This window comes from Haliaeetus leucocephalus, unplaced genomic scaffold (genome assembly GCF_000737465.1).
Source record: "Haliaeetus leucocephalus isolate CR32 unplaced genomic scaffold, Haliaeetus_leucocephalus-4.0 Scaffold1007, whole genome shotgun sequence".
Taxonomy (NCBI): Eukaryota; Metazoa; Chordata; class Aves; order Accipitriformes; family Accipitridae; genus Haliaeetus; species Haliaeetus leucocephalus.
The window spans coordinates 1492655-1505429 of record NW_010973443.1 but is presented as its reverse complement, the minus strand read 5'-3'; the positions used below and the strand labels follow the sequence as shown (position 1 = coordinate 1505429).

General features: G+C 35.9%; 1 protein-coding gene across 1 annotated transcript in view; it reads left to right on the top strand.

Annotated features, from left to right (window-relative positions):
- Positions 1-12775, top strand: part of PTPRM (protein tyrosine phosphatase, receptor type, M) — a 340322-nt gene that overhangs the window by 181074 nt on the left and 146473 nt on the right. The window contains exon 14 of the mRNA XM_010584832.1: positions 2058-2087. Within this exon, the coding sequence (XP_010583134.1) occupies positions 2058-2087 (30 nt within the window). The remainder of the gene's footprint in view (positions 1-2057; positions 2088-12775) is intronic.

Sequence of the window (12775 nt, the reverse complement as noted above, 5' to 3'; positions counted from 1 at the left end):
GTAGTTTTTTTATTTTTTTATCTGGTTTTTTCGGTGTCTGGTATTCTTGAGAGTCAAAAAATACAGTGCTCTTTTTCAAGGAATTCATATGGAAAATCTCACAACTGTAGCAATATAAAAATAACTGGAGCTTGAGACTTTTAATTTTTCTCATCTTCTACAAATTTTTAATGGGACATTTACACAAATTGAAGCTCCTGGATTTTCAGCAATATTTTCATAAGGAATAATTTATCTCTATAACATATTTGGCAGAATTCTGCATATAGGTACCAGCAGTGCTTCACTGATTAATTGTATTTATTGTTGTTTCTCAAATTATTATACATCTTTTAGAAGTATGAGAACATTTGTACTAATTACATTAAATCTCTGTCATGGCAACATACAGCAAGAAACAGGGTTGGCAGTGTTGTGAGATTCTAAATGAATGAGAGAATGAGTAATTCTGAAAAGAAGGGCAGGAGGAGATATAATTATGACTGAACCAGAAAAAAAACTTTCTAACAGCAGTAAGTTGATCTGCTTTGCTAGGACCTGATCCTGTGCTCCTTACTGAAGGCAATGGGGTATGTACTGGTGGAAGAAGTGTATAACTGTTTTGCAGCTTTCCCCTTACTTTATTCTTAGATATGTTTTAAAACTCAACTTTAACAGGTGTGCGTTTTTGCAGATGTGCCGCGTGATTAAATATTCAGTAACTAGCCTCTTGTGTTCGAACAATACTGTGTGCATTAGAAAAGTGGGAATAAAAATTGGGAAATATTTCTAACGGCATCGGCACTCAAAGAAGATGAGAGAGAAAATTTGATGAAAGCCTAGTTTTCAAAGAGATGCCTGAAGCATGTAGCTAGAGGCAAGTTAACGTTAGTTATAGACTTTTGCAAGGCCTGTTTACATATTTCCTCTGTAGTCAAAGGTCTGTATGCATGTGCTGTAAAAATTACAAATGCCTACATGGTTCCTTTCAGTCTTTTATCTTACCAACATATGAATGCTACTTGACGTTATGCTCATAGATGTTTTAAGATCTCCAGCCTCTTTTTAATTGCAGTCAATACATGGGATTCATTTAGGTTGGAACTTGCCCCTTTTGGAGAGTTGCAGTCCTGCTTGTAGTGGGCTTATAACTGAGGGAGGGAGAGATGTAAAGCAGAAGAGCATAGCTGGAGGGTTTCTATACTTTCTGCTCATGCAGAGCTTGTCTGAGTGGAGGATCTGTCTGTGCAAGAGGTGATGATGCAGGAAAGACTGACTACGTCCATATTTCTCAACATGGTGGTGCTAGGTCTCCAACTTGTTCTTCATGACATTCACATGGGCAGAAATAACAGGGATACAGGATAAGTTCTTATTTTTTCCTCTTCCACATGGGGAAATACCACCAAAATAATTTTAGCGAGCAAGGATAGCCTTTTTATTTGCGTGGTAAGAAGTGATTTTTTCTTCAGAATTTAAATGGTTATTAAAAAAGCTGAGATATTAAAAATCTGTGGCCATTGATTTTTCCCCTCTGAAAAAAAGTTCTAGTCCTGTCAACGGCAGAACTGATTTCTTTAAGTAAATAAAGGGGTATCCAAAGATTCTACAGTACTATGACAGGAAGAGAAGCTACTTAATACATGTACTGAAATTCTGCATTGTTAAACTTATAACACCATGTTAGAAGTTCCATATCCTTATTCCTAATGCATTTGAGGTGTAATCAGAAGTGTCTTATCACTTTAATTGGGAGTGTTTGTATGTATTATGCAGAGATAAATATACATTAAATATCTAACATTGCTTAGATAGTAGGTGTACTTTAAGGTGGTTTGATTTAACAGTTGGAGATGCATTATATATTGTATTGCTTAAAGTTTTATGGAGATTGGATATGTCATCTGGCTGTTCCAGACAGGTTGCATGATATGCCCAGATATGCATTCTTGCTACCTTTCATTTATATCACCAGTTCTGGTCTCAGTTTCATCTTGATTTTTCATACATTAATATTTGGCTTTTCTTTCCTTCCATTTCATCTTTTCCACCACTGCCTAATCCTTCCATCATGGCAGAAGAAGCTATCACTCCTACACTTACTACCTGTAAGTAACTTCTTTGTCATCAGAGACACACTTTCTGCCATGTTGTTCCATGCATAAGTAGTGAATGCTAATATTGAAAGTTCCTTTATTAAAAAAAAAAAAACTTTACAAAGGTTTTACCAAGATAAAAACAACATGGTCAATAATGTAATGAAATATTTAGCTTTATAGCAGTTTCTTATGCCTCATACTGTGCATTAGAGTCCTTTGAATATCGTTATGTAACAAATTTTCTTAACTGAAAAGTAGTACATATAAATATCACTACCATGTATATGAGAAATTTTCATGCCTAACTACTTTTAGAATTTATTTAGTGGTTTCCTTCTCATTTGTTCTGTTGAAAATATAGCATATATACAAGCATTTCCATTTGTTGCTGTGTACATATTACTACTTTTTCATGAATAATGATCATGCATAAACATCATGATTACCATTACTGGAGTGAATTTCAAAGGAGAGCACTAAAAAATGAGAGCAAGATGAAGCCTAACTTTTAGTAAGCAGTAACTTTTCATTTTGATACAGTCCTTAGTAATACCATTATATGATTCTTTATTTGCCCAAAGCCTTCATTTCATTCCCTGCTGTCAGCAGGTGATGAATGAGAAGGGTTCTTCTGTGAATTTAGCAAATCCCTTTCTGAGGCTATTCACCTTTTCTTGCTTTCCAGGTACAAAGAGTACATGATAGGTTTTGGATTAGCAAAATATTAAGGGTCTTGCTTAGTCACGAAATGAGATGTGTTTAAGCTTGTTTAATCTTGTTGGCCAGCAGCAAAAATCAGCTGTCCAGTAGATATCTGTCTTCTTCAAAGCTCAGGTTTAAAAGTCGTGGGAAACAAAGAGATATTTTTATATAGTTACAGAAGATGGGGTGTTACTTGCATGAGACAGGCTGTAGTACTAGTTTTCAGGTACATATGGTGGTAACATGCTCTTGAAAAGAACACATTTCAGTAATGGTTTTATTTAAAAACAATATTAAGTTTCTCATGTTCCTTTTTAGTTGCTCTTCAAACTTTTAAAATATTTTTTCAATTAATATTTTGAAAAAGCATCAAACATTCATTTATAGAATTTATGGAAAAATCAGTAAATGTTTTCTAACTTGAAATCTTGGTAAGCAGAATCATGCTTCAAATGAATTAAAGCAACTAAAATTTAAACCTCTTAGTAGAAATTCCCTAAGACTTCTGAATATATCGAAACTGCTCATTTACTTGGTAATTCAAATTTCATATTACATTGTTTGACACTTTACATATAGTGCAATTTTTCTAAACTGGTCTTTAAAGCACTGTATTAATGTGAGGGTCAGAAAAAATTATCTCTTCCAGAAATACAGTATTTCAAAATTTGATTCTGTTCCTGAGATGAAAAGACCATATTTTCCATGAAGTAGGCCTTCAAAAAAAAATTAATTTTGGGACCATTTGAATGTTGTTTTTAAAATGTCAAAAGAGTATAATGTAGTAAGTCATATAGTATGTTGTCGCTGTAATAAGTAAATATATTTAAATTAATATTTTAATACGATTCATGTCTCAAGACTAAGTAAAAAAAATTGAAACAAACAGAACACTTTTATTATTCAAAGAAATTGGATTATATCTTTTTTTTCTCTTTTTCCACTGACAATGGAAAATATGTGAATTGAAATGTTTCTGTAAGTTTTACAGACAGGTTTTGTCCCCAGTTTTGCAGTCATAGAGACTGTTAATAGTGGATGAAATAAGACTTCTCTTGATTATTTGGAATACTCTCACAGTGTCTTCAAGAAAAGATCTGTCTTTTTGTTAGTGTGATACAAATTCAGTAACTTTGTAGTTTGGGTACATTAACTCTTCCAAAAGAAATTGTGTGTTCTTAACCTTGTATTGTTTTTCTCCCTGTCTGGCAAGACAGAGAAGGGAAGTAAGAGCCCTGAAAAGACCAGACAAGATTGGCCCCCAATAGGAGGAAATATTTTGGACAAAATTCTCCACCTGTTTATGAACCATGCAATTTCACTGAAATTGGTGGAAATCTTAGATGAGTGCAAAATTCATTACAGTTTTATTTTTAGCTGAGGAAGTTGGTATGGATTATAAAATGTTCTATATTTTGAGAAACATAATTTGAAGTACTCTGCCATTGCTAATTTACCACTTCTGTACTGAGTATCGTATTCAGATTTACTGATTAGTCATTGTAAATGCAAGCTGTAACATCCAAGTGAGCATCTATGCACTGAAATAGTTACTATTGTCTTGTGTGCTGCTTTCCTTATATGCTGTGGGCTCCTTTTCCCTAGTAGACTGCAATCTCTGCCTCTTCTAGATCCATCCTAAATTAAAATTAAAAAAGAAAAAATTGGCAGTTGCGTAGAGCTGCTGATGAATCATCAGAGGTGGACCTACAGCTGTGCATATTTGGCAGAGAATTATTTCAATTTTATCTTGTGTTTACCAGTTAGCCAGTCAAGAGATGTTACAGAAAAGGAGTACTGCTATTGAGAATTATACTTCTTTTTAATGGGCTTAAATGCCTCTGCCAGCGCCTTTCCTCCTACTCTTGTTTTCCTGAGAACTGGTGCATTTTTTACCTCTCACCTCAGTCAGGCAGCAGATTTTTTTTTTTTTGCCTGGCCGTGGTTAGTCCTGTATGAGTTCTTTTGTTCTTAAGATTAGAACAAATTTAATAGTGCTCATTAACTCTGCAGCAGGTCTTTTACTTTGCAGTCGATTCCAGGTGGGAAAAAAGAAGAATGGAGACAGTGTTGTTCGTGACACTTGTAATGAATGGTGTTGTCAGCATGGCAGCCAGTGCTGGCATGACTGCTTTCTCCTGACATGTTTTCTGATGGGCAAAACCCCTATGACATTGGCCAGAGAAGGAAGAGTACATTAGTAGTTTATTGTGTAATTATGGTTAAATGAACTAGACAAGCCTGTTGTTCAGGTGACAATGAGCGCCACTGTGCTGACCAATGGCCGTTAACTTTTGTATTTGAGATTTTCATTTTGATAAAGATTCTGCCCTTGGAGATCATTAATCATTAGTCAGGAGCTAACATAGCTAGATTCATGGATATTCAAGCATCAGACCAACAAATGAGTGCTTGGACCATTTGAGCTTACTTGAGACACTGGCGCCTGATGGAGAGTTTGGGGAATTCAATTTATGCCAAATTCTGCGGCAGGTAGTTAGATTGCAGCTGTTATAAGTTCCTTTTGAGAAGAAACTTCATTACATTGCTATGAGTAGGATGTACGCCCCAATTAAAATACAAAGTTGTGAAGGTAGCTTTTGATGTTGTCCCTCAGTTTTAACTTGATATCAAAATTGTATATTATGATAATTATTGAAATTAAGTACTTACGCAATAACAGTGCTGCACAGCAGTTAGGTGCATAATGTTATTCTATTTTTGTGCCTTTTCACAAGTCATTTCAACTTGTGAAAGATGAAGTAGGGAAATAGGAGACAATTATTGCCCAGTATTCTTATAAAATACCAATCATGTTAAGATTGTAATAGTATGAAATCTGATATTGTCTGTCCCAGCACTAATCATCCAGTTAGGTGACTTAGGACAGAAGTGCATCACAGGTATGCCCTCTGTATGGAAATCTCAATCCAGAAGCTTAATACAGTGTTGAAACATTACTAAAATGGACTGTATAGGACTAGACGTCCTATTGCCTGGTACTTTGTATATGACTCAAAGAGGACAAATTTCCTCCTACAAGAAAATTAATTATACAACCACTGAGCTTTTTCAAATAAATCTGAATAAAAACATACCCTCCTTTTCATAAGAATTTGATAGTTTGGGGCCCAGTTGAAGTACACTTTTCTTGTATATCTGACTTGAGCTCAGGAGCCCAAGAGTCTGTTCTCAGTTTAGTTATCTGTGTCTTTTGCTTCACTAGCAGATTTTCAGTGCTGGCTTCTGGAGCTCTGTACAGAGACTTAATTTGTGGCTCATTTCCCCAGTCCCATTGCAATTGACCTAGTACTTATGGCAGTTTCCAAAAAATCAATGGTGTCGAAACTCTTAACAGTGATTTCTGGAGAATTCCAGGAAATATGCAGTCATCAGGTTTAAAACTTCTGTAGTAATTTGAAAATAGTGAGAGAGGTTAGAAACAGTCCTGTATTCTCAACTGCAGGTGCCCCTGGAACTAGAATAAGTTCATCAGTTTGCATATTGCAGATGGAGGAGAGCACTGAACAGGAAAACATGTATGTGTTCAAACTGTTTGATGTATCTGATCTGTTAGACTATGCCTGTGATCTCTTCTCAATCTTTAAATACGCATAGTTACATAGACTTGTATAATAGAATCATGTAACCCAAAATAAACATGATTGTCTTGTAAGCTATACTTAAATGATTTAGGGATGTCCCATGATTTTTGTTGCATCTGGCAAAGTCTAGAATGCCAACATACTGAAATCTATGGATGATATGCAGTGCCCAAAATAGCAAGGAGGGTGTTTTATGAAATCGCCATTGCTGAAAAATACATTTGTGGGCTATGTGCCATATGCTTTGAGTACAGAGGTACGATACCTAGCTTTCAGGTGGAGATACTAAGCCATCTCAGAATTAGAATTTTATTTTTAATTAAAATACACCACATAATTTTTAAAAATCTATCTGAAGTCATTATTTCTTATACTATTCCTCGTATCTTCTGATTCTTTTGGATCCGATTGTATTGCTTTATAGCCAAGGTTTATGTTCCGATTTCTCTGTAGAAAAAGAATGTAAATAATCCTTAACACTCAGACTACCAGCAAGTAATTTTTTAAATTATTTTATTTTATTACCTCTTTCTAAAGTATGTGAGCCCCACAGGGCAGTGATCTGACTATATGAAATAGCTTTCTTGAGGTGCAACAGAGATCAGATCATTCTTGTGCTGTAGTTCGTCTTTTCTGGGCATGTTTAGATACTCACTCCAAATTACTTTTCCAATATTTACACATAGGAAACCCATAGTCATTTCTGAAGTTACCCAGACTTTTCAAAACCACATTAGCCTAGATGTGTTGAGTGAGAAACCATAATCTGTAATGTGCTGCAAGTTTGTTTTTTTCAAAATAAATGGGTACTACAGAGAACAAGGTGAAGTATCAGAAGTGGTTGATTGCTATGCTGGTCACACAATCACACTCAGTTACTGTCCTTGCTCCCTCAGTGTCAAGCAGTAAATTTGCAGATGAGCTGGGGTTTGGAGATTTTTCTGTCCTTAAAGGGGCAGTTTCAGTTTACACTGCTTGTTTTGTGAAAGTACCAGACATTTAGTGTGGGAACCAATGGAGCTGTAGGAAAAATAAATGCTTATGCAGTCTAGAGACGTCTTGGTTCTTTCCACGTTAATAAAAGCTTTGCCTTGCTTTTCTAAACTAATGTACAGGGATTTGAATTGAATACTGAGATTGCTTGTAGAAATTGTGGATTCCATATACTCTTGTAGGATAAGCCTGAAAGCCTATCTTTATTATCTATAAAACTGAGACATAATACCTACATTCACAAGGGGAAGAGAGGATAGGGGCAGGTATGCGTATTAAAGAAGTTACCTTTGTATTTGAGTATTTGTATTGCTGTACCATACTGAGTCTTGTTCAGTTAATGTTACCAGTTTACCAGGGTGGACTGTTTTCTCTATAAAATTGTGGTTTGAATTAATTCCTCAATTAGCCTGTTAACATTGTTTGCAGCTTCCTAAAAAAAACTGGTTCCCAAATCAGTCATGCTTGCTGTCAACAGCAGTCATTCTAGGCACTGAGATTTTGCCATTGTCTATCATCATTGTTGAATTAGACTTTCAAAGAGGGTATAAGGTGAATGATTTTCATTCACTTTGTTTAAGGCTTTTCCCTCATGAAAAAGGTGTGATTAATGCATTTTTTACTCTGAAATTGCATTTCTATATACATACATAGCTCAAACCTGACCTCAGGTCCTTTCATTTTAAATATCCAAATAGAAAGGAGAGTTTTTACTTATTTTGGTATTAGTATTTATTGTACAAGAAGGGTAATGGCATTGGAAACTTATTTTCTCTAAACCCCAAACCTGCCATTACACTTTGTGTGACTGTAAATGTGTTAACAGTAAAGAAGCTAAACTGCATATTAAGACCAAAACTCACTTCATAGGTTATGTTGCTGAAGGCCTGTATTTTTTCTAAAAGATTGAAGTGCTAGTTTTCAAAATGGCTTAATGAAATATTGAACTGATTGACAGATGTCTGCAAAAGGTGGGACTACAAGGAATAAGGTGAATGTTGCATTGTATGTCTCCTGGATTCAAGGAGGACAAGCAGCAGAAAAATGCTTAAAGAAAAATGGGTAGAAGAAATCATATGGTGAATCTAGCCTAAGATTTCTTTGCTCCAGTAAACCACTGTTTACTGTGGTACAGTAAAACTGTGATACAGATAAGAACTGTAACGAGATGTTCATGTCTGAGTGATGTCAGGGCACTTAGGTGTTGTAGTCATTAGTATTGCAGTAACTTCTATTGACTGACTATATTTTTGTTTGAGCTTCTTATCTGTAATCTTTTCTCTGACCCCTGAATCCTATGAGAGATGCTTCGGCTGAAATACCTTTGTTGAGCCTATCTTCAGGGGTGGTGGCCAGGTTAATGATAATCCAACTCAATCCATCTGTCAGTGTTCGCTCTTAATTTCACAATGAAAGTGTTCTAATCTTGGCTCCTTTTCCTTCTTCTTTTCATTTCCTCTCTTACCTACAGTATGCCTTGATCTCCCTTAAAGTCTAGACTGCCAGATCCCACAGGGGAAGAACAGTGGCCATGTGCTTTCCGTAGCTGACCAAAATCATAATTAGTTTCCAAATTTTCTTTCCATCATTTTTCTTGGTCACTGTTTTCGTGCAATGAATTACCTAACTCTGGCATGAGAGGTAAAGGAACCATACCTCAGTTGCTTTCTTCTGCAACTCCTGGTCACTCTGGCCTTCTGCTTCCATTTGTGAGAGTCTGTGCAAGGATTCTATCTGATCAGGGTCCTTCCTAATTTCAGGGCAATAGCCCACATGCAAAATGTAGCTAGGAAGATTACATCAGCTGTAAAATTGAGCCTCACAAAAACTAATCAAGCAAGGAAACAGAGGAACAGACCATGCTGTGTGCTTACAAATCCAGCAAAGCCTGGCATTTCATCAGTCCCAGACACCCTGTTGCAGAAGAAAATCTTTTACAAGACTTATCATAGATACTAGAATCATGGCTTTATTTCATTTACAAGTGTGCAAGAAAGGTTTTATTATTACTGCTATTATTATTATTAGACTGTATCTTCTAGTATATGCTACAGAGAGAAATCTGTAGGACTGTCAGAAAAGTCTTGCATAATTCTGTTAGTTCCTGTGCCAACCAGACAGCAGCAGTGATCCAAATAAAAAGAGGTAGTAGTTGGAGTAGAGCAGAGTTTTGTTGGGCATGTGCAGTGAACTACCTGCTCCTGTGAGTACTGAGCTGGTGAATGTAAAGAAGCGAATTTATTTTTCTTTTTAGCAGCTGAAGCTCAGGACCACTTCTGCATTTGATCTGAGATCCCTTGGTGAGACATTGAACCAAGTGTCTAGGGGTATCTAAATTATACTCAGTTCAACTGCAGAGGGAGTTAGTTTCTCTCCTTCTTTCTCATTCCCTGATTCCTCTGATCATGAAGACACAAGTTAAAGCTACCAGAGGCATCTCTGGCTTGTCTGAAAGAAAGGCAAAGCAAAGCATTCACTAACCTGTGTATTTCACAGTTGTACAGGAATGGGAGAATCAGCTGGTTTAGAGCAATTATGCTACTCCACATCTCCCACTGCAAAGTGATAGTGTGCTTTCCTCCTGCATGGTGACATCAGTAGCCAAAAGTAGGTCTTCCAGTATGGATTTGGCCAACATTTTCATATTGGGTATAATAATGCATGCATATTGGCTGCAGGAAGTAATGGTTTAGGTAGACTAGATAGATTTTAGTTTGCTTAAAGATGTGTGTTGGACTTTGCTTTAGGTATAATGAAATGTATTTTGCATTTTATGGTCCTATTTGGCAATTGTTCATGGAAAGGTCACTTCAAAGAGACTAGGTTCGTGGCTTACAGTGTATGTTCAAAAGCAGACAAAATACTGAATGCTTTATATTTACTGAGATTTTTAAGGTAAGATTGACATGTTTATGATATGACATAGAATAAGGCCCTGATCCTTAGCTGCAACATCTAGGTGTTACTGGCAGTAGAAACTTTACTTTCTTCTTACCAAATAGGGAAGAGTCATGTCTGCGTTTTAATCTAGACAGGATTCTAGAAGATATTTTAAACTAAGTAAAGAAGAGAAGCACATAAGGATGTTAGTAAACTGTAAGGAGTACCTACTGTATGCTTAAGAAGAATAAATGAAAAGGAGAACAAGGTACATTGGTTGCATTTTGAGTCCTAATACAGGCTCCCAGCAAGAATAGGTTTATTTTTTTGCTGAATGGGTTACTGCAGTTTCAGCTGCTTTTTGTTGGAACCCAAAGCACTGTAAACTTATTTTGAGGCAGGGGTACTGTGCATTCATGGAAGTGTCTTGTCCAGTTCTCTGTCCACAAAGGGTTTTATCTAACTTACTCCTTAGATCCTATTGCTGTCTTCCTTCCAGCTTCTCTTTCAACAGTAATGTGTGTGCCCAGCTCTTAACCCTGCCTTCTTATTCTACTGACCATTTCATTTTTCATCTGTTTCTCTTCTTCCTCTGCTCCTCCTTTTACTTACTACTCCTTTCCTTTAGGCCCTTTTCCTTCCCGCTCCAGACACTATATGGTCTGTCCTGTCCTAAAAAGTAGTTTCTTAAAATTGCCTTATTTTCATTCTCTGTGCTCTGCTTTGTTTCCTGAGACTTAATGCAGGCTGCACAGTCATTTGTTCTTGCTCCACGTCCTACCATCTCTCTCCTCAAAAGCTGTAGAAGGGAAGGAGAGGCAAATCTGAGAATGTCAGACTATCCTTCTGTTATTGTGCAATCTTTTTTTGTAATTCTTTTTATTCTTGGTATTTACTAAAGGGCTATTGCTTAGATAGACTTACTTTGTGGGAACATTTAACACAGTAAAATTAAGGAAAGTCTGAGTTACATGTCTACATGAGAATTTTTTGCATTGGGGATTTTTTTCTTTATTTTCATGGGAGAACAGCGAGCTGTTTTTATTTGCTCATTTTTTCTTATCTAAAAATTGATTTTGCTAAGGCTTTAAAAATACCTCTAGGTTGAAACTTAGCATGCAATATTTTACATTCAAAAAAGAAAAAAATTATTTTAAGCGTTTGAAAATGATGTCACCATGGAAGTTGCAATATAACATTAGTTATAAGAAGTGTACTTCAACACCCACAGTACTGTGTCTTTACTTATGTCAAAACAAGGTAATGCTTACTATATTAAGAATAGCTTTTCATTTTATGATTGCCTGTTGTTCTTTGAATCATAACCTTCACTCATTTCTTTAATTTAGGAGAAAAAGCCATTAAGCATAGATACTTCCTGAAAGTGTGTGCTGCATGAAAGCTTTAATTAAATCTACAAGTAAAGCATTAAAAGAACAAGAATCAAATTAATTGCAACAAGGACCATGCATTTATTTCTGTGACAGGCCTTGCGCAGTAGAGAAAAGGCAATCTGTGTACCCTTATCTGAATTAGTAAACTCAGTATCACTTTTCATTAGCATGGTAGGTCATTGCCATGCATCTTCAGTGTGACACTGTTTACATGTTAATGACCTCCAAATGGTTTGCAGTAGTAGAAAGTTGTAAATCCATGAAGTGGAATAAACTATCCTCTGCTTTCTGCATCATTGCTTCTTGCGAGTTCCCCTCTAGACTGAACTTCATAATTAGGCAGCAGTATAATTAAGGCAAATTCAGTAAATGCAAATAGGACAAAAGGATTTATAGCCAATTATGGTTGTTATAGCATACCTGAAATAAATTAATTTCTAAGCATCATTATTAGTTGACTTTTCAATGACATGGAGTCTAGAAGTAGAAAGTATTGTTCACAAAAAATGTTCATAGCGTAAGTTAGTGAGTGTGAGTCCATGATGATGTATTCAGATTTACAAAGTGCTGACATACACATGAAAAAAACACAGAAAGATTCAGTAGAATGTATTGCTTTAGTTGTTTGGTGTATGATTGCTTTGTATTAGATGAGTTTTTTAAGATTATAAATATATTTTTCCCCCACTGTATAATGTAATGAAGTCAGCATGCTCCCTAAAATCATGTCCTTAAAGAAAATGTCATATTTACATCTGGTAATTTGACTGGACTAAATCTTCACTGCTTTAAAATCTTAGAATGATGAAAACAACATCAAATGAGTAAAACAAACTCAGCATAACCACTTAAATTTGATTGCCTAAAATATCTAAAACAAGGACCATTCTGGTATCCTGCTGTGTGAGTTCATTTAAGTGCTGACTGCCCTCAATTCCCATTGACTTCAGCACCTTGCAGAATCTGGTCCTGTATTTGGGTGTCTCAGAGCTGCCATAACAAAAAGCCTGTTTTTCACTGGTCATATGCAGCGTATACTTGGTATTGCAAGACATATACTCTGGGCTTCTGCCTGCAACAACCTTGGGAGTTGCTTTGCAGACAGAGAGTAATGGTTTCTACT